This window comes from Xiphophorus hellerii, chromosome 11 (assembly GCF_003331165.1).
Source record: "Xiphophorus hellerii strain 12219 chromosome 11, Xiphophorus_hellerii-4.1, whole genome shotgun sequence".
Classification (NCBI taxonomy): Eukaryota; Metazoa; Chordata; class Actinopteri; order Cyprinodontiformes; family Poeciliidae; genus Xiphophorus; species Xiphophorus hellerii.
Window position 1 is genome coordinate 25,984,885 of NC_045682.1, and position 23,065 is coordinate 26,007,949.

The 23,065-nt window shown below is 37.8% G+C and overlaps 1 protein-coding gene across 2 annotated transcripts in view; it reads right to left on the reverse strand.

Moving 5' to 3' along the window:
- Positions 1–21,568, reverse strand: part of kctd16b (potassium channel tetramerization domain containing 16b) — an 84,395-nt gene extending 62,827 nt beyond the window's left edge. The window contains exon 1 of one of the 2 annotated variants that reach the window (XR_004341020.1): positions 19,627–21,568. Coding sequence is in view for 1 of the 2 variants with exons in the window: in XM_032577036.1 (XP_032432927.1) it covers positions 19,627–20,455 (829 nt within the window). In the remaining variant the exon portion in view is untranslated. The remainder of the gene's footprint in view (positions 1–19,626) is intronic. The other variant, XM_032577036.1, reaches the window with a different exon arrangement.
- Positions 21,569–23,065: the final 1,497 nt, after the last annotated feature.

The window sequence follows — 23,065 nt, forward strand, 5'->3', positions numbered from 1 at the left end:
AGTTTATTTTTTACATTAGATTCACAACAAAAACTCAAGTGAAAATATCACCTTAATAGACATTGGTCTGTAAATTCATCAAACTTTCTTGTTAGCACTAACATCGTGGTTTTGATGAAGACTATATAAAGTTAATTCTAAATTACATCTTGTGAGAGTGTTGCATTGTAATTTGATAGTTTGTACATTATGGCAGGTTTGAACATTGTGAACTTCAAGCTCTTCAATCTACCTGTAAAACATTGACATTAACCTGCTCATACAACTTAAAGTCATTGATGTAATTCATCCTTCTGTGTTGCATGATTTTGTAAAGGGACTCAGTCATGAAGAGTACCCGGTATGATTGCAATGACAAGCCTGTATATTTTACTGGGTGTCTAGTTTTGCCTTTCTAAGACAGATTGATTTCTGACCAAGATAAGAAGCCCAAAGAAGATTTACTGGTCTTTTGCATTACAAGAATGCCATAGCTATCAAGGTATTCTGAGCACGTAAACCTAATAGAAGACCCCGAGGCGGACTCCAAACATGATGAAAGGATTAAATGTTTCATCTGGCCTGGAAACACCACAGAATCTGCCAGAAAATCGCTAGAGGATTTGAGTTTGACAAAAGGGCATCAAGAATAGAGGTTTGTTTTAGCTGGACTACATAGATAAATCAGTTTTTTTATTTAATTAATTTCTTGGATTATCTTGTTCAATCCTGCAAGAAAATCTAAACTATTTGAAACTTGGTAGTGATCAGGAAGTTGTTGGAGGTGCTGTGCGAGAAGCAGCAGGCAGTAACTGAAGGTCAGACAGGCTCTAAAGAAATTACCATTAAGGGAGCAATATTAATTTGGATCTTTTCTCTTTTTTTATTTTTTACCTTATTATAAGGAGACTTACTTAGCATTATAAGATCTGAAATTACTTTTTATCTCTAATTATAAGTTTAAAATGCTGACAACCAACTAAAACTTATAGGTTTTAGCTATTTATGCTGTAATTAAGTATTTTTAGACTTTAACATTATTATTAGTTTGTATTATTTGACATGTTTTGTCCAGAATGTTCTTAGATGACCACATTTTGTTGATTAGATCCAATAGCTTTAATTTCGAAGTGGCAGATGGCCAAAAAATGCCTCCTTTGTGCCAGAGTGTACCTCGACAGTGAGCGAGAAGGTGACTGGAAAACAAAAGAAAAGAATGAAAATACTTTGACTGTGACTGATTTAGTCCTGGGGCATTTGGAAAGAAAAGAAAAGAGAAACTTAGATGAATACAAAGCTTCGAAATCAAACGCCCTCACAAAAAACTATTGCCAAATAACAGCTAAACCAGACTCTTGCAGGACAAAGAATGGTCAAGTGAGGCAAAAATTGAGAGAGAAGGAAAGTCAGGAAGAGATAAAAGAGTGAGCAGTAAAGACACAAACTAATTTCAGCTGACAGTCAAGGACACAGTGACAGGAAACGGGAAGGTAGAAAAGGATTGTTAAGAGATCTAACTATATTACCAGAAAATCTCAGCACTGTAAACCCAGTAAGAGAAACGGCAATAAAAAATCTAGCATGTTATAAGCTTTGCTCCTTGAAATGTAATGTCTGACTCAGTAAACCACCAGCCAGGTATTTTTCATGGAAAACAAAGGCTTGGGCTCTTATTATAATGCTTTTGTGCTTCAAACGCTCCAGAGGAAACTATCTGATCGGCTCATCTGGCTGAGAATCAAATGCTTAAAGCAGCAGATACAGAACAGAAAGGCGTGACCCTGAAAGAAAAAAAAAACAAACAAATGGAAACAAAAAATTGCTTTTGGCAATTTTTTTATTCAACGCCCACTTATACATTTCAGCCCAAAAAAACTATCAGTGTGCTATGACTCAATCTGGGTATATGGTGATATTTTTGTAGAGCTGTTTGTCGGCTTTAAGGATGGTAAAAGCAAACTGCACATGGTTCATTCAGTGTTCAGACTCAGAAACCATTCTCTGAATATGGTCAGGTATCAAATGGAAATGTTTTTAAAAAGCAGCAAAGGTACAAATAAAAGCTTAATTTAAAGTAATATCAGAATATCTGACTGCAAAAAATAATAATAATTTTGTACAGGAATATTCACGCATTACATTTTAGGGAAGCAAATTGTTTATCTTGTTCACTCTTACCATTACTCCTTTATTTCTGATCTAATGTTCTTTGACCTCTTCTGCTACATAAATATGTAAGATAATGTTAAACTTACTTAATATTGGACTCTTCATTATTAAGATTCTTTAAGGTAGCTAACAATAATAATAACAACACAATAGTAGTACAAACACAAAATAAAAATTAAATAACCTTTAGTCATCTAGAGGACCAAAGGATTTGTATTCTAAATTGATTTTATTTATGAAGGAATCTGCATCTGAGAAACATCTTGAATATTTATTGAGTCTTTGGTTGACTAACCCCCACTTGCTTTTGCTTTGTCTATTTTAAACCAATTTTTTTCACATTGTTTGTTTGTGCAATCTGGCACATCTCTCCAATTGTAAAATTGTCTGCTGAAGAAATAAAAACAAAGCTGGGCCATTAGTGTAACCAAGCGTGACTGAGAGGCGAGGCTGGGTGAAGTTACGAGGAGGAACTGGGGGAAGAGCGATTTCTGAGAGGGCTGTTTTTTCTTGGGTGTTGCATGAAAACATCAGAATTAAATCTGAAAAGGCCACCGATCCAGCGCTCACAGGAGCACACAAAAAGCACAAAGAGTGAACCAGGTTGAATGAGATTTGCTCTTCATTGAGGAGGAGTCATTATTCTCTGTCACAGTTACATTACGGCTCTAATCCCACCATTTTACCAGTGATGAGAGATTTTTAGTGATTACAGGGGATCACTGTATCTAAATGTCAGCCAGTAATGATTTTAATTCGCTAAACAAGTTTCTGATCCGATGGATGTGCGTAAATGCTTTGCTCCATTTGCCTGTTTCCCACCCCAGCAGACCCGAGTATGTTCACGGCCAAATGAGCATTACCACGCTCCAGAGATCAGATCTAGACTTTCAATCTATGGTATGGCTGGAGTTTACAGAATCGACTGTTGGTCTGTGCTGGTGTGTTGATTTAGGAGGACACGTGCTGTTTACTAATCCCTCTAAAGCTTCAGCCAGGTTAATCTTGCAGTAAACAATGTGTCTCTAAGCTGGACTGCAGTCTGATCTTATCTGTATAATGTGTGCGAGTGTGTACCTGTGTGCATTTGTGCATTTGTGTTATCAGATGTTTACACCCTGATAAACTCGCTGTTGTCCTGCAAAACAAATTTACAAACAGGAGACCATAATCACACATGGTCACAGCTGGCGAATCATTATCCACACTCTGCAAATAATATTGTGGATGCTTTGGGGATCATCGCAGAAGTGGTATGGATGCATTGGGTCAAACTTTGCAACCCATTATTTTCGCCAACAGCCATGGCATCTTTTGGGCTGCCACAGATGATGCAGTCCTCTGTGAGCATCACTCAATAATTTATTTCAGCGTGAATAATAAACAGCGGCACAGGCTTGGTGTGATACTGAAATCTTTTGTTTGATTGTTTTGGTATTGTTAAAATAAAGAAAATCTTAAACTCTAAAAATCCACCAAACGTTAACCAAGCAAAGCCACAACTAAAGTGAGTGAGTTTTTTATGAGTTATCTTTGGAGTGGCCCATTTATTAAAAGAAACCAATAAAAACAGTTAAATAATAGCTTTCTTTGATCGAACCAGTAGTGTAATGTAGCGCTATTCATGGCAACATTGCAATGATTCTACCAAAATGATTTCATCTCATCCACTTGATGTTTTCCAAGTTAAATGTTTAAAATGGCTTACAGGACTGGAAAAAGTGGCTTTATTTTCTGACAAATGCAGCTACAAATGATTTTGCCACTTGGGGTCAATCAATTCTGTGTACCTGAAAATGATTGACCCTGTCATGTATGGCTGTATATTTTACAAAGATTGGCTCTTTCTTCACATGAAAGCATTTTGTTTAACTTTGGCTGTGATTAGTTGATTGGTTGACTGACTAATCTATAGGTTACTGCACTTAGGGTGTAGATAATCTTTGTCACAACATTTTGTTTAATGTCATGTCTAAAGTGAGTTAATATGTCAAACTACAAACTGCATGAAAAGTGTTCAAATCTATTTGAAAGTCTTCTGTCTCATTTATCTTTGGATTTTTGTGAAATTTTTGCAATTATATAGAGTGTGGTTGCTCTCGACTTATTTAATAATCAAATTCCACTAAAACTCCACTCTGCACTCCTAAGTTGGGCCTTAGACTACGGAACATGTATACTTCAGCCAGGTGCATTCAAAGCTTTCTAGAGACCAGAGAACTGAACTCACTGGTTCAGGTGAGAGCTTTGATTTGTAAATCCAGCTTTGTCTTTAAAGCCGCTTGAGATGAAAGCCAAGGAAACATACTGAAGCCGACATTGTAGGCCATCAGGGGCGCTTCTGGCCCAGCTCAATATGGGTCATTGTGTGGGTAACATTTTGTGTCTTTTGTAATGAATCCTGGGGCATTAATCAAAATCAACCTTGCTTCGCATAAATCAACAGAGGGGACACAACCGAACAGTGAAGTGTGTTCAAGTGAGCAGTGTGGATTATAATCATCCCTCTAATGAGAACCATTTTTCATCTGTGAGCTGTTTGTGTAAGGCAACCTCTATGTGTACATTTGGTTATGCATGCATGGTGTGAACATAAGCCCATCATATATGAGAGTATTTTTAATGAACAGTGTGCTTCACAGTTACTTAGGGTTGAAGAAGCAATAATAGAATGTTCTTGCAAGCAGCTGAGTAGACTAAGATGACTCGGAGGGATTACTAATGAGACACAGAATTAAAATTTAGAGTTATGACTTCTCCTGTCTCATAACTTTAAAGTATTGTCACCTTATAAGTGAATTGCTGTTTTAATACTGCAGAGCTCTTAATATTAATCCTTAATTTATGCAATTTACAGGCAGTAAACTTTTAAGTGGTAATAATTGACAGTTTAACTTTTTTTGTGAAAACTGCTAATTTTTTTGTACATTTCATAAACCAACCAGTGTTTTTGAACAATCTGTGATAAATGCAGAATCATTCAGCATATGTTTATAATGTGGTTTTCCTGCTTCTCTCGGTCTAAGTTATCCTGAACCCTAAACAGCACCAAAATATTTCTCCTTTTGTTTTTAGCAAAAAGAAAAATAGAGATATAAATAAATCTAAAATGGTGCTATGAATAGTTACTTTCCAGTGATACGGTTCTAATTATACATTCATTTTCAAATTCAGTCCAGAGGCTTTTAAAAAACAATTAAACAATTTAACAATTAAACAATTAATAATTGATGTAGAAACTTGACTCAGATACCAACTTTCACTTCCAGTTTGGATGTAACCAATAGACACACTGGAGGTGCCGTCGCTCTCTCTTAATTAATTTCTCATGTGCATTAAGGTGTCAATTCCTTGCCTTCCTTAAGTCAAGCAACCTCCAAAATTTGTGCATGGGAAATTTTTGAGCTCATACACCCACACCTGCACATGTGAGCCTGTAATGTTACAGAATAAAGTTGAAAAATGTTTCAAATTTACCATCATTACAACCATCACTATTGCATCCTGTGTGTTGGGTTTCAGTCCGGGTGGCGGAGACGTTCACCTTCTGTTTTTTGTCACTCATGTTTTGAGCCAATTACAATCAGTTCTGCTACTTGCAACACCAGAGAGTACCTATATCCCCACCTTTCATGCCCCTTTTTTTAGCTTAGACATGCTAACAAGCAATAGAAAGTTTCTTCAAATTACATTTTAGCTTTTTTTAGCAGTGACACAATGCCACCCTGGACAAAGAGTTATAGAACACATGTTGGAAACTGCCACTGTTTATTAGGTTAGCATTTTCCTCTTTTTGTATGAACATATTGCATGTTTTCTCACAGTAATGATAGAAATAGATTTGAAACAAATGTTATTTCCTTCATCAGACTCAATATTCTGCTTTCAGAACCAAAAAGGACGCAGTGGGCATGTATCACAAGCTACTATTGTAATTTCTGTCTGAGTTAATTTCCCTGGAGTTTCTGCATTAGTGCCACTGGCTTTCTTAATGGACATTAAGACTTCACTGCCGCTTCCAAATGAAATGCCACTGACATTCTGCCCTAGGAAGCTACAAGACACTGTGGAATGGAATTAAAGCAGTATGACCATATGCTCCATCAAGCTGTGGACCTCTGCTGGGAAAGTGACAACGTGTGACTCTAATGAGGCACAAAGAAGCAAGAAATGATCCGAAAACAATCAAACTGTGAAGTTTTGCTCTGATGTTTTAAGGACCTGTCTCTGAGGAATTAGTATCTGTTTAATCAGACACTTATCTTTGGAAATTATGGGGAAAAAATGCAAGTATATGAGAAGATAAGTTGGACCTGCAGGGCTTTGCAAGCATCAGGAAAACCTGTTGAACCTTTGTCACATTAGAATGCAGAGCAGACACTCACGTGGAAGGAAAAGGATATGGTTTCAAAGGGTTTTGCAAAAAAAAAAAATCCAAAATCTGCCATTAGCATTGATTTTCAAATTCAATTGGCTCAACCTGAAAAGTGACTTTAAATAAGAGGTCATTGATGAGATAGTTTCACCACAGCACCCACAAAGTCATGGTGAGGAAAATGTTTGCTAAAAGCTTTCACACTGATATAAACACCCCATCATGTGAAATTAGTCTTTGATCCCAATGTTAAGGGGACAAGATCAAAAACTTAATTTATTCAAAAAATAAAACCAGCTTAGCAGCAGAAAACAGCTTTTGCTCACCCCAAGCTGTTTAACACGATGCCCTGAAATAATTTGCTCGAGGGGAGAGAAGTTTGTCAGCAGATTGTGAAACAGCATGAGACCTGAATGAAAAGGGTAAAACAAGAAGTTGATGATGGCTCCTTCAGACAAATCTTTACATGTAATGTTAACAAAATCACTGTAGTCCACATTAAAATTGCATAATTAAATGTTATTAATTTTGCAGGTAAAGTTTGATGCAGAGAAATTTTGACTTACTGCTGGCATTTCCCCAACATCAAAGAGCAAAGATAAGCAGAATCATGGTAGAAACATCTCAAGATTCAGTATATCCGGCCAATAAAATGGTACCACTGTACAGGGAATAGTTCTATATATTAATATGCCAGGGGCAGAGTGTATCAGAAATAATAAAAAAAAGGCTGAGCTGCCCCAGATTTTCCATCCAGCAGGTGATCAGATCAGCAGGTTTGGGTGTTAATTTAAAAAAACTCGTGGGTCCAGTTATGATCTTTGTTACTCCCCTTTACTATGTATTATTACACTCAATTTAAAAAAGGTCAGTAACTAAAAAATCAGCTTGCCACCGACTGCCACAGTTATTTTGAGCTTCAAATGTTCATTTGACATCACATTTTATTCATTAAGTGGCGATTCATCATGGAAACTAAAACCCTTAATAAACTTTTCTTCTTTTTTTTGATTGAACTTTAAAACATTTTTAGTTTGAAAAGGCTTTTGTGAAACAACAGATTTGGTTTAAAAAAACCTCAAACTGCAGTATTTTTCTATATTTTTATTTATTTATGTTTTACCCAGGCTTGAATAAAGCCTGGGTAAAAAAGGTAGAATAAATGCCTTCTTGCATGGACTTTTTTACACCATTCTTGGTGAGACTCTTCCTAAGTTGTAGTGAGAACATAATCATGTTTAGTCAATAGATAATTTATAAGAAAAAGTTCCTTAAATGTCTTTGCCAGGACACACACTTTTAGCAAAGTCGGTTTCATGACAGAATAGAATAAACTTGAAGTATAACAGGTTTTGTTTCTGTAAAAGAGACAAATGCACCTTAACTGTTTTGTTTGAAAATGTGCATGTTGCATGAACTGTAACCTGGTCACTGTGGATTTGTTTTTCTATGCTTCCTCCTAGTAATGCCCAACCATCTCCTCCTATCCCTTTACATTTCATTCAGAAAGTGCTTAAAATTATTCACTGATATGATATGTTCCTTCCAGGCCATATAATTTATTCTCATTTTTTTACTTCCACATAATCATGTGTAACCTAATTAAACATAAAACATATCTAATACCACCATATTCATCTACGAAAAGTTCTATATACCCCTCCTTCTTGTCTGCTTCTGCGTCCATTTTTTACCTCATCTCATTCTGATAATCATTCACCCCTCCGTCTTCATTCCTGCTTTATTTTTCCTAAATCTGGAGCGTTTTTAAATTGGCCAGGTCAGTTACCCACTGAGTCAGAAGTCCCATGCTCATTCTCCTCTTCTTCTTATCCTGTATCTCTTTGCTTGTCTAAGCCAGTGAACTCAGCATGCTTGGGGAAAAAGCCTGGGTGAAATTTTCCGTGCAGGACAGTGAAACTCCACTGTCTAAGGCACACTGGGGATTTAGGCTTGGGAGTTAGATATGCATGAGGAGAGCCATGTAATTATAAGGAGCCATGGTTGCTATGAATTAGGTTTACAGAGACAGTTTAGAAGAAAAAGAAAAGAGCTCAAATATGCAATAATATCTTTCACCATTCACAAGCTGGAAGCCCAGAAAGCCTTAAAGTAATACTGTTGCTAGAGATGCAACGGTCAATCAGCCAGAGACTAGAACCAGACAAGTTTTACTGATTTCCATTTCACATAGATGTTTTTTCTATTATTTTGGTCTACAGTTGATCAACACCAACGAGGATCTAAGAAGAGCATTTCTATTCATGTAAGAAAACTTTCAATTTGTCTCATATTTCCCAGTTTTAAACAATAACATTTTTCAAGTGACCTTCTCAGTGACACATTTTAAACTTAAACCCACTCTCACAGAGCCATGTTACATAATAACAAATTAAAGAGAATTTATTGAACCTTGTTTGTTATCTATATCTGCTCACTGTGGACGCAGATGCAAATGGCAGGAGAACTGCAATCCCACAAAGAAAACAGATGCTGCTGTAATTAAGCAAGGCAACTTCAAATCCAGCGGAACTTCTGTGAGCCATTCAAATTGTGTCTATTGCATTTCCAGCCAATCAGGACATGCGAAAGTACAGGGCCATTAAAGCATTGATGCATTGCAGCAGCCAGCCGCTGAGCTGGGCCTGTGAAGAGTCTCTCCAGCCGCAGCTTCTGTCATTATAGCAACGCTCCACACCTCATCGCACTGTGGAACACTTATTCCAACACAACAGGGGAAGAGCATCAGCATTGTATCAGCTGTGAGCACCAACTGGGAGAGAACAGAAAGTCAAGAGTCACAGAGGAGGAGAAAATGGACTGATAGATGGCAGAGAGGGGAGGCTGTCCTACAGGACTGTGGGAAACTTGTTTTTTTGTGTTTTGCTCACTTTGTTTTCCTTTTCATTTCTTCCTGGCTCGGTCTCTTTCTGTCAGAGCTCTGTAGTCCTGCAGAGTCTCCAGGGGATGGGATTATAGGAGTCTACGTTACGTAGCTACGGTAAGCCTGCATAGGAGAAGGTCAAGGGGAGGCGAGACAAACAAGAAAGTCTGTAATTTCTCCATGTCTGACCCACTTTTTCTGTTCTTTTGTCTCAGCTGTTGTCTCTTTATTGCAACCTGGGTCCCATGTCTCTCTGTGGTGTCTCACAAAGAAATAAGTATAAAACATTGTTCCAATCAGGTGACATTCGTCATTCTAAACTCTTGGGTACTCTTTATAACATTAAGGTTCAAGTAAACTCGATTTGGAAAGTAAATATTGAATTCACTTTTCTTCTAATCCTCAATATTTCTTTGCTTCCTCTGCTATTTTTTACAGATCATTTGTCTTTTCACCTTCTTCTCTTACCCATTATTGCTGCAGCACAGTTATTATAATAAAATGCTGACATTTTATGTTTCTGTAAACTAATGATAAGAATATAATATCAGATTTGACTGTGTGGAGTATGAAAGGCTGTTTTTCAACCCTTACATTTGTAAGCCTATTTGGGATGCCTCAAGCCAACAAAATAATAAGAGCCTAATGGGAAACTTGAAAGAATCTCAAGCTGTTTTTTAAGGGATATAAAGTAAAATTTAACAGTCTGACATTAACAACCAGGGTGCTACCATCTGCTTCACACATGCAGTCTTACTACACTAGACAAAATAAGTCATCAGACAGGTGTAACAATGATGGTGTTGGCAGAGCCAGCCCAAGTCATAAACCAAACTAAATCACTGCTTAGGGTCCTTAATGTCAGCAGAGCCACTTCTCACACAGACTACAACAGATTCAGATTATAACAACCTATTCTGAAGATTTCTAAATATTTTAAAGACAAAATAAAATAAAAATTCTGTTCAATTGAAAATCTAGATGAGCTATGTAATTTAATTCTGCTACGTTACTCATTTCTGCTGCTTGACTCGCATCTCATCCAACTTGTATGCAATCTCTTTATAAGCAAATGCAAATAAACTTTGCGCCTCCTTCCAAACTGCTGAGTTTGGATTGAAAAGCTGCACACGAAATATGACTGCCAGAGCAAATGAGCAAGTTAGAGAAATAAGCACATTTTCACATTTTATTTATGGCTATTAATTTCATGAAGGACATAATATTGCTTATCTTGAAGCCAAGAAAGACTGTGAAACATGGTCAATTTAATTGCTGACTTTGGGGTGTTGGTGCCAGGAGGGGGATGAGCTTAACTGGAAGTGGGCCCCCAAATTAAATTCTGCTTTGGGCCTGGCATGATCTTGAGCCAGCTCAGTGTATTAGACAAAGCTCCAGGGCAGTCAAACCACATAATAACGGCTATCTTTGCTAAAGATCAAACCGTGTTTTCCTCCCGTCTTTATTCTTTCCCAGTCCAACCATTGCAGATTTGAGGTGTAGGCTGATCCTCTCTCTTGCTGAGGCTGTTTCAGCAGCTGTTCCGATCAAGACTCTCCACTGCGCTGTGAAGGCTTGTCTTGGCCTCTACTAATCGCTTTCCACATGCTTGCAGAATGGAGCTCTTGCACCTAATGTCATCACTGACAGGTCTGGGAGAATCTCGCAAGGATGAACACCATGCAGCTTAAGTTGCTGATGAGTGAGGTTTGCCGGCTGTGTGCGAGTATAAATGCATGTCTGCAGCTGGTGGAGTCCAGGTGTGTTTTGCTGATGGCTCAACGGGTGTGCGAATGCTTCAAGTAGTGCAGGTTGGGTCATGCATTAAAGTAAGCACTAGCCCATAACCGCTTCCACCTGCCAAAACGCATTTGCCCCACGAGGAGTTACTCATCTGTGTGTAACAAGCTAATGGTGCAGAGTGGCGCACAGTGGCATACATGAAAGCCCCCTTTGTGATGACACTCATTTCACCTGATGGCATTTTGTTGTGTTAAAGCTAAAGCTGGGAAAAATACATCCTAAGCCAGAAAAATAGATTTTTCCATTTACATACCAAATTTTAAGAATGTTTCCATGATGCCATATCCACTATTTCATGTTTGTCTTTAAATGATTCTGTTGAGAGCTTCGCTGTTAGACCCTCAAGTGGATTCAATAAAGTGCTGTCAACAGAGATGATTAATTATCATTCACTGCAGACATGCAACAAATTGGTAAATACATTTAGCCTTTTACGCCCCCAGACATGATCAAGAATTTGAATAAGAAAAAAAAAAAAAAAAAAAAACATAGAAAGAAAGAAAGAGGCTGATATCTGCAGTCAGTGGAGTGAATCTGGGTATTGAATAACAAGTTGAAACTGACCTAAGAGGCAGAGGCTTTTGGCATGAAAAAATTGAATCTTTCAAGTGGGCAATTTTAGAGTTCTTTCGGTGAACCTGGAAATTAAATGTCAGTTACTGAACACAAACAACCAGGATAAAAGATACAGAGTCATATAAAGGTGTTTGTAACTTTTGAATCTGTCCGAATCTTATTACGCTCCAACCACAAACTTTAAGGTCTTTTATTGAGATTTTATAAACATAATTGTGAAATGGAAGGCAGATGATACACAGTTTTAAACATTTTTTACAAATAAAACTCCAGACATTTATTTTTACTATAGCTTTGATTAGCTTTGAGCAGCAGTAGACTGAACACTAAATTCAAGGACACAGATTTCACTTGATAGTTTTTTGCAGACAAAGTTAGAAAAAACACCCCATTTTCACAGCGTAAAGAGAGCGTACTCTGCATTTATCTTCCTTACAGATCTGTCATGTTAAGTAAGTAATCTCATCAAAGTGTTGTGGATGCTTTTAGAGAGTAATTCAAAAATATCTCTTATATTTCAAATTAATCACCATTAGCAAGAAATGATAAGCTGCATAGTTTTTAAGTAATTAGTCCAGGGTGCCTCAGGAAATCAAGTTTAAGATCTGATCTGATATAATTTAAAAAGTTTTTATAAAAATGTTTAGAGAAGAAAAGTTTGTTTTTAATATCCATGCTGTAGAAATGACCAAAACAGTTTTGTCTTTGTGTTGCATAATTATTATAAGGGCAGAACTACGTTATAAACTGCCGGTAACCATATTGACTGAGATCAGCGTCCATGTCTTAACAGTTTTTACTTGGGCAGCTTGCCCTATTCATTCAACAATAATTTCAGCATCAAAACAAAAAGTGTTATTGCTTTGATGAACTAGCATCTCCACTATTTAGTCAGCAAAAGACAAATGAGTTTGTGTTTAGTGCTAAAGAATGTATTGTTTATCTTTAGATCACATTGTCGTCAATCAAAGCTATTTCAAACACAGAGGTCTTGCTTCTCTCTAAGAGCTGTTCCATCCATTATAGGAATATAAATATACATTTGGAGCTTTTATTGTTGTATTCAAACCATTTGCTTTTAGCAGTGAACTGACATTACAACAAACAATCTAAACACATTTCAAACACATGAATGAATTGTGGGTTATCTGTCTATTTCACATGGGATCAGAATTATTCATGCTGGTTAAACAATAACATTCGGATGATTGTCTCTTGCTAAGCTGGAAAGTAATCAAACATTTTTTATAGTCATCAACACTGTGCTGTCTGAGTATTTGTCCAATGATTTCAGAATTGGGGAAGCTCACTTAAACTGGTTTCTTGCAGTGAAGTGTGTGTGTAATTCCAGTGGTGTTGAAGTGTTCTTTTGATCATTGTGACCAATTTATTTTCATCTGGTATTTTGAGTAAGATGAGGGAAACCTGGACACAACTGTGTATTCCAGTGAAACCCACATCAAAACTAGTCTAGTCAAAACTAGAATGGATATTGGAGGCTGACATTAGGCTTCGGGAATGACTCTGCCCTCAGCCCTAATGAAAATGTATGGACGTGGCTTAAAAGCCGAGTCAGTGCCAGGAAACCATCTAATTAAAATGAGCTCTTCTATTTCTGATCAGAAGACTGGTCCGGTCAGAATTATCCCAGACGCTTGTTGATAGCTATGGTTCATGTCCAACATACTGAGTGACCTTCCACCAATTATTAGTCAAATCAAAATTGTTTTTCACAATACAAAAAATACAATACAAAAATTGTGAATAAGTTCACAATACAGTTTAAAAAAGCTCAGAATTAAATAAAAATTAATGAACATTATACATGTATGTAAACTTCTGACTTAATTGTCTAATCTTATTTGCTTAAAGCTACTCAGCTGTCAAGTGGGTATCAGTACTAATCAGTTACTGTTTAAAATAACAGTAGATGGCATGTTGAGGCTTTATAGATAATAATATAAGCACATCTATATGAACATGGATCATAGAAACCATTTTTTTGATACAGATGTAATAAAAACACAGCAATTATAATATAAACTAGATTCCTCTGTTCTGAAAAGAGTCCAGCGGTGAGGGTATTCAGCAGCATCAGCATGTCTGAGGTGAAATTAGGAAGATCTAGATCGGAGCTGATGCCGCAATTTATCCCGTAGCTGATCGATAAGGTTAAGGGCAGAACTGTACCGGGTAGTCAGATTCTTCTACTCTGAGCTGAGAAATTTGCTTCATTGTGTAGAAGTCAATTGGAAGACCTCTCAACAATTGTATTTTAATTTTAAAAACACACAGTTGAGTAAAGCCTGGTCAAAATATAAAAATCAAACCTGATATCACACAAACCTGAAATGAGACAGCCGAATTTGACGGTTGATGCAAAATTGGTGGCGGTGGGCAGACAGACAGAGATATGAATAAGAAGTGAGACAGGAGGCGTGACGGTGCAGTCAGGCATGTAAAGGCAACTGGTGCCGCCACTGTGCTCGCTGTCCCTGCAGCGCAGCGAAATGAAGAGTGGAGAGAGGGGAAGGTGGGAACCAAGAGGAGAGAGAAAAGACAGCTGTGATTGACTGGAGCAAAATGACAATACATGAAAGGAGAAGACAAGGGGAAAAGAGAAGGAAGAGGACGAAAACAGAGGATGGGGTGGGGTAGAGAAGAGCTAGTCAAATAAACAAGAGTCTGTCAGATGATGCATTTAATTCACTGGGTGACTACAGCATTAAACAAGCTCCCTGCATGCTTCTCAGGGAGCATGTATGCTTTCACATAACTACTTGGTTGCTGTTGTGTGCCCTGCATTCTTGATGAGTGTGCATCTTATTGTGTGTACAGTTTGCATTGAAGTAAAGACCCTCAGCTCCAAGTGAGTTGCTCCTAATGAGCAACTGTTGGCAAAATCCAGAAGCTGTTACTTTTGTCAGTAAGCAAGAAGATGCAACAGCAGCCCACAGATATACTGCCAGGTATTGCATTAACAAGCTGTGTTTGCTTCTCCTGTTAGCAGCTCTCACCACTACTTGATTTACCTTGTTAGAGCTACGTTTGGGAGTTACGAGAGCCAAGAGTCATTGTCATTGTGTTTCATGGAGGCCATTAATGCAGAGCTCAGTTATCCTGAATCCAGCCCACTAAATTATTCTCATGTGCTTCCTTAGCAGCTGGTAGCTGTGTCAACATGTGATAATATCAAAACTGGGACTTAGAAGTTTGACAGTCAGCATTCTCTTTACTAGATAGATAAATAAATAAATACACATTACAATTAACTGAAAGAAAATCAAATCAAAATAGGTAGACATTAAACCTACGATTAAGAAAATGAAAAATGAGCTAATTGTATTTTTATGAGGCACTTTGCAACATGTTTTGAAATGTTTCATAAACTACCACATTTTCTTAGTTTTGTCGCATGACATTGCAAGAAAATTGCCTATTCACTTGTTTTTATTGTCAGCCATCTGAAGGATTTGATAATACTTTTAAGCTGTGAATATTCAAACCTGAATGCAAAACATTCTTTAATTTCAGTTTTCACAAGTGCTAAATGCAATCTGGTTTTTATTAGAAAAAGGAAAAATGCTTCCTTCTCACATCTGTGGGTTACCATACTCGTCTCTGGGTTTGTATGTTTGTTTTTTTTTCCTTGTTTTTTTTTTTTAGAATATTGTAAGTCAAAAGTTTTTACAAAGCACTATCCATCCAACCATTGTCCATACTTTCTGGATACTTTCAGGGTTGTGAGAGAAGGCTGGTATACACCTACCACCTAAGGGCACCTAAAGGCAATTTACCGTGCCAGAATAATGCATGTCTTCTTTTACTGTGGGAGAAAGCTTGAGTGCCCACAGAGAACCTACGGATGCATGAGGAGAATTTACAAACCAGTGGTAACTACTACACTCAACAAAAATATAAACGCAACACTTTTGTTTTTGCTCCCATGTTTCATGAGATGGACTCAAAGATCTAAAATTCATTCCAGATAAACAATATTACCATTTCTTTCAAATGTTGTCCACAAATCTGTCTAAATGTTTGATAGTGAGCACTTCTGCTTTGCTGAGATAATCCATCCCACCTCACAGGTGTGCCACATCAAGACGCTGATCTGACATCATGATTAGTGCACAGGTGTACCTTATACTGCCCAGCTTTCAAAACTAACATAATGAACTTTCACCATTATGGCTGACTTTCTTGTCAGACCACAAAGCACTTCACTACATTCAGGCATTCATCCATTTTTAAAATGAAGCTTAGCAATAGCAGTTGAGAAAGTAAACAAAGCCATTCAGTGTGTGTTGGCCACACTTCCAAGTATTGAGCAATTAAAGTCAGAGGACAAGGAGACATTTTACTGCTGGCAAAGATGTCGCTACTCCCCCTGGAGTCGTTTACAGTCCACGCAATTTCCGGTAAGCTTCATTAAGCATTACATAAGTTGCAACCAAACATTAGTGATTGGGTAAAATTGAAAACTTCAACAGAGTCCACCATTTCAGGAAGCAATCATTTCTCATTAGCTGAGTGTCCAGATCCTCTGCATGAAGCAAAGCTTAGAACAAGTTGTTGGTTTTTACCAGGCTAAAGTCAACCCAAAAAATACTTTAAAAATATTTTTGATATTTTTAATGTAAGCCATTAGATAACCACAGCTAAAATAACTTCGGTGCACTTTTAATATTGATCTTGAAAAACTCTAGGATTTATATTTCCCACTTCCAACAGATTCTCACTCTGTGTATTGATGATGGCAGCTTAGCAAGCTGTCTGATACTGTTTAACTGAAACTGCGAGTGACCTCCTGTGACTCGAAAAAGGAAACATTTTCTTCCTTGAGTACACACTCAAATCAGAAAAATGTTTGCTCTGGCTCTTTCCCAAAGGAAGCAAATGGACTGAGGCAGAAACAGACAGAAAAATTGTCTCCCTCAATATAATTGAGACTCTGAGATCCTCGGTTCACTTAAGTCTGAGTTTCATGAATTTTCTTTGAATTATTTAACCATTGCAGGAACTAATTTATTACCAGATTGTAACCAACATTTACATATTAGTGGGTGTGATAAGATAATCAAGTGAGGTTTCTCCCACAGGAAGGAGGGACTTTAAGCTCAGGAGAATCACTAATATAAGATCTTACAGTAGAAATACACGGCACAACAAAAAGGCTATTCTTCACTCGCTTAGTATGAGACTATTGTTCTAACTTATCCTTGATACAGAATGCATGGATCAATTTTATAGAAGAAAACGACCGAAATCTGTTACAAGAAGATGAGGGATAACAATATGCCTGAAGAGATGTGTTACTTTCAATTCCTAATGCTATTATGTAAATATGAAGACATTTTCAAAAGCTTTTTTTCTTCCTTGAATTCAGAAAAAAATCAAGGATTAATACTGTTTGCAATAAATTCTACATCACAATAAATGAGAAAAATATATTTATTAATTTTGACACCGGACAAATTCACCACACACTGAGGACTGAGATGTGAAAGATTGCATTTGTCACATTAAGAAAATAAACTTTAACATATTTTATTAGGATTTTATTCCACCAACCAATGCAAAGTTGTGCATAATTGAGAAATAGAATGAAAATGACACATGGCATGTAATGTGAACTCTGTTTAAATACGACGCTCCTATGAAGGCCTCAAAGCTTTATTTGAGAACATGAGTCCACAAATAGCATCATGAAGATCCAGGAACACTGCAGGTTATTGAGGGCATTAAGACATTTGATAAGAAAATGTCAATGTTCGTATTCATTTCCTTCTACTTTACTAATGTACAACTGTGTGTTGTGTTGTTACGTACAATACTGATAAAAAATGAAAGTATGTTATTGAATGTGTCAAGATGTGAGTAATACCGCCAGGCTATGCCAAAAGCTGCACTTGTGGATGCGTGGATGCGTGTTCAGTGCAAGGTGTTTTTTAAGTGATTTGAAAAAGAGAGAAAATATTTTCAGCATTTAATTATCTTCAGGATAAAATAATCACGCACTTGCCCATTGCATGACACCATCCAATTTTTTTTATGTCATTTTCAGCACTGCAGCATTATTTTATTTATTCTTTTCTCTTTTTCTTTTGTGTCCTCTCAAGCCTGCTCAGTGCTAAAAGTTCTTTGGGTTAAAGAGAAAACTTTGTCTTTGTTTTTGGTAATTGTGCAAAGAATTCAGGCACAGATTTGAGATAACTCATGCACTGTTATCTGAAAGAATATGGATCATTTTGTGGCTTCATAAAATCTTACAACAGCCACTATAAAACACATGATGAGCTCTTTCCTACACCCTCCCCCTCAGGAATCCTAAATAGCAGCTAGCGAGCCGCACAGATGGAGAATTGGAAGGATAGCAATAGCAAAGCCAGAAGGAAGTGCAAGAAGTTGAAAGAAAGTGCTGGCTGGTTGAAAGAGAGAGGAGGTGGAGAAGCAAATTGCACCGTGATGAGAAATGGCAGACCCCATGACAGATCGTTGCTCTGACAGCTTCCTCAGTGCTGAGGGGAAATGATTAAAATCTGGTTAAATCTTCTGAAATATAAACTCTTGCAGGAGATCCAGCCAAATGCTGCAACATGCTGTAATAGGTTTGAGCACAGTGAGATTAAAACACAAATTAGCTTGTCAGTTAAGTGTTTGTTGCTTCCACTGAGTGATAACAACGCCTTGACTTAACCCCAATTATGAGAGGTGATCTCTAATTGGTTTTGTTCCACACGGTTCAAAAAAACCCTTCAGATTCCAACCAAGCGTGGAAATATTTTGTGCATGCCTGCAGCCTAGAAGACGTACCCTGCGGTTCCAGAGAGATAAACGTGAGGCATTTATTTACCCAAATCTCTCATAAAATCAGCAAGCTCTGATTAAAAATGTTTTGCATTGTGTCAAAGGAAATTAGACCGAATGTATGAGTTTTAGCACTCTGATACAAAAAAGCTGCTCTCTACCAATCAGATTTTTTAGATGTTTTTATAAAGTCTCCAGGCAAATCAGGTGCGCCTCCTAGTGGTCATTTTGTCGAGCTGGCCAAGGGTTACATGAAGTCCGTACTTCCAATTGAGTCCCAACAGCTAACATTAAATGTGTTTTATTACAGTAAGCAAATACTGCTACTGGATGAACAGTGGTACAGTTTGCACTCTTGCTTTGCAGCAAGAGGGTCTTGGTTCACCCTTCTCAAGACCTTCCTGTATGGGGTTTTCATGGTCTTCCTGTCGAGTCGAGGTTTCTCTTTGAGTTCTTTGGCATCAGTACCAAACTATAGTGAAACTGTAAAAATTAACTGGTTATAGAAAACAAATTGACATTTATTTTTCTGACTCTTTTGGTTATAGCAGTTGTGTCATAAAGGCAGTATGGTAAGTATGGTAGGGGAGAAGCATCCAGTTAGAACTTTGTCATTTTGGGAGTGAATAATTCCCAGTCACAGTGAACATGAAGTTGGACCCCAGACAGTACATGGAAAAGAAATTATTAATCAGATACATTTAACAGTTTGATTCACTATCAAACTGTGAATGTTTCCTGAATGATGAATCCATTATTCATTTTAAACCCTAAAAAAAGTTTCATAAAATGCTATAAAGGTATACTAGAAACTATAAAATAACTATTTGTGTATTTGCCATTGAGTGAAACCGTGAGTTTCACAAGTTTCTGTCTGACCGGTTGATTAAGAAGCAGTTTAGTTAAGACTTGAGCGGTCTGGTTCTGGACGTAACTGGGAGTACCACCCCCACAAAGTCCCAGGACACCATCCAACCGTGCACCGCCACTGCCCTCTGCAGAACACGATAACAAAGATTTTCACACTTACGGTAGAAGACGTATTCAGTGTAGCTGGACCAAATCTTGTCCTCTGTGTGCTGGTTGACAAACGAGGCTGTGACTGAGGAGTTGCAGGCCACCATCTGGAAACCGCACTCCGACAACATATCAAACGCTCTCTCCAGATGCTTGAACTTGAGATAAAACCGGGAGGTGTATCGCTCCGGGGTCCTGTCCGGATCCCGGCTCTCGTTTAGAGTCTCCCCGAACACCTCTTTAGCCAGAGCCACCCTGCCGCAGATCAGTATCCGAGGTACTCTCCTGAACTTGGCGTCGCTCTGGCTCTCCCGGCCCATTGTGCACGACCCCCGGTATCCCACCGTGATGAAACCGCTCTTCCTGTCCGCGGGGACCAGAGAGGGCGGAGGGCACTGTCGGTGGTCGCTACCCTGAGAGCCATCTTCGTGGTCGCTGTGAAAGAAGTCGTCCGGACTGTGCTTGATGTCCTCTGGGGTCAAAAGCTTCACCAGGTCGGGCAGCTGGAAGTATTCTGCCTCTTTCCGGAGCCTCCCTTTCTCGGGGAAGTGGTCCGGGAGGACGACTTGCTTGTCCCGGAGGTAGTCCAGAACATATCGGAATAAAAACCCGTCCCTATCGATGAAGTACCGGCCCTTGGGGTCTCTCGCCAAATCGTTAGATGCGTCTTTTTTGGAGGAGAACAGCTTACCGAGCAACGAATTCGGGGTCCCCACCAAAGTTGAGTGGCGGGTGTAATAAACCTGCCCTCCTACGTTTAACTCAACAACATCTGGGAAACTGTTCTGAACTGAAGCCTGCAGGTCTTTGGGAATAGTTCTGCAGTTTCCACTCAGCGCCATTCTTCTCGTCTCCCTGCAGGAGCTTTCAATATAATGAAAAAATAGAAATAAAGGCTGTCAAAAGGTGCGTCCTCCTGTATTTGGTGACAGAGTCTCCAACTTCATCTCAGAACCATCCCCTTTTACGTTTTCCCTCCATCGACATTAATTCGGTAACATTAGAACCCACTAGTGTATGTTTATTTATCCGTTGCTGGGCATGCAGCTCGCCTCGTGGGTGACTTTGGTGGAGGAAGAAAAGAATCAGTGCTGCGAGAGTGGAAAACTGAATTAGAGGCTCACATTAGTGGCTGTAGGCAGTAGACTGCCTCTGGGGAAAACAGCATTATATGTACGCTGAAAGAAACCTTAATGCATTGAGTGAAGAAAACTTGCCTTGCATGCGTATTTTTTTTGTTCCTGGTAGTATTTCCAAACAAAGAAAAAAGCTTTCCATACGAAGAAAGTAGATCAACTTATTTTTAGGATGTAGTCCAAACAGGGGGGAGAGAAAACGCCTTGGAGTGATGAGAAACTTCGCTGCTGATTCTGTGTTCAGTCTTTACAGTCATAAAAATAGATGTTCTTTGCTCTTCTTAAATTGTATAAAAATCAAAATCCAAGTGTTCTTTTTTTTTTCTTTCAGAGCAGAAAGTCCGCGCCGCCGCCGCTGCCGCTGCTACAGGGAGCTGTCCGTGGTGCTGCTCTCCTCCTCAGCCTCCTCTGCGCGCACCACCTCCCCTTCCCGACAGAGTTGGGTGGTGTCTTCTTTTCTCTCCTCTGCTGTGCTGTCCCCCCTCCTCTTCCTCTAGTTCACACAGTCATACTAACACACATGCACGTTCTGTAAAAAAAAAAAACAACAAAAAAAAAACACAATTGTGCATTTTCTTCGATATTTATCACACTTGTATTCCTACATGTATAATGCATGAAGGCCGTGCCGTTGCAATAAAATGAGCAAACTTGTTTATGTGTCAAATTTAAAGTTTTCGGGATTTCACAGCCAGTACTGCATCCATCTTTGTGCCTTTACTTCTACATAAATATGGTCTGCAGCTTGATTCGATTTGCTATAAGCTTCTTTCAATAAATCAAATATGGATTTCCCAATTTAAATATTACCAGATTTGCCTTTTCCAGAAATGTATTTGGATATTTATTTTCCTAGAGATAAAATATTTACAGCCCAGATGAGCGATTCTCAGTGTAACTGAGCGGGAACAACGTGTGGGGTTTCTCTCCTCGGTTCAAAAAACGCCCAACAGCGCCCTCTTCTGTTTTCTCCTTCCCAGACTGTGGAGGGACCCCACACCGTTACAGCTGTTTAGTTGACAGAAAGTGTTCTTGATGCGTGAAAGATAAACTTCATCAAAATTATAAACAATACTTTGGCTGATAATTTTGTTTGATTAGTCCAATTACATATGTTGTCATATGTAATTGTCATATGTAATTGGACTAATTTAAGTTTTGTTTGTATTTGTGAATATGTTTTTGGTGACCTTCAATGTTTATTGTGTGTGAATCTAATGGCTTGCTCTATTTTAGCGGTAATTGACAGAGTGCCCTTGTAATAGAGATTCTAGGTTCCTTTTCTGGTTGGATGAAATTCAAATAAAATAAACACTTAAACTGTTCAGATATTCAAACTATTAATTTTCAAAAAAGTTTCTATATATGTATTTTTTTCTTTATCTGCACATATAACCCTCACACCAAAAGACATATATACGCAAACAGGCATTGAAGTGAAAACAAAACACATTCTTGCAGAATTTACAGACACTCTGCAAAGCAAGATATAAATATAAGTACTGTTTTGAATTTATTTATCAGTGTGTAGAAAAAAATAAAAACAACCCTTAAATCTTTTCACATTTTCTCAGGTAACAACCATGAACTTTAAAATATTTTTAAAGGTATCTTGTGAGACAGTAGACAGACCAGTGACCACTGATATATAATTATGAACTGGAAGGAAAAGTATACATGGTTTTCAAAATGGCTTTTAACTGACTGTTCTGAACAATATTAACTCATCATTTAATGAAAACATGTTTATGTAGATTCGACAAAAATAGATTAAATGCTACGGTAATAAATGCTGAATTTAAATGATGTGCAGTAGAATTATCAGATTAGATTTCATTGGACTCTAAGATCAGTCCTATTAATATTCTTGCATATTGCAACTTTAATGGTGTGACATGCAACATTAAAATGATTTATTTTGCTGCATTTCTTAAAGTCTAATTTGAGTGTTTTTTTACAGTAGCATTAACACAAGTTCAATCTGTAATCATTTGTTCAGGAAGTACAATTATATACCAAGAAAAACAAGATGTCAGCTTACATCCATCAACACAGCATGGTCAATTAATTATATTTTAAATCTATTTTCAGCATAGCTGTCAGGTAACAAAACCCAAAAGAATGTATACTCATTCATCATTAAATATGATATAATTTACTATTTATCTCCCCAAATCAATTAATAAGATGGGGAAAAATGGAAAAGTTTTGAAGACAATGCAACAAGTGATCAAGATCAAACATTAGAAAACACATTAAAATGAAAATGACACACAGAGGCAGGAGAGGTGTGCCATGTGGGACCTGAGCAGTCAC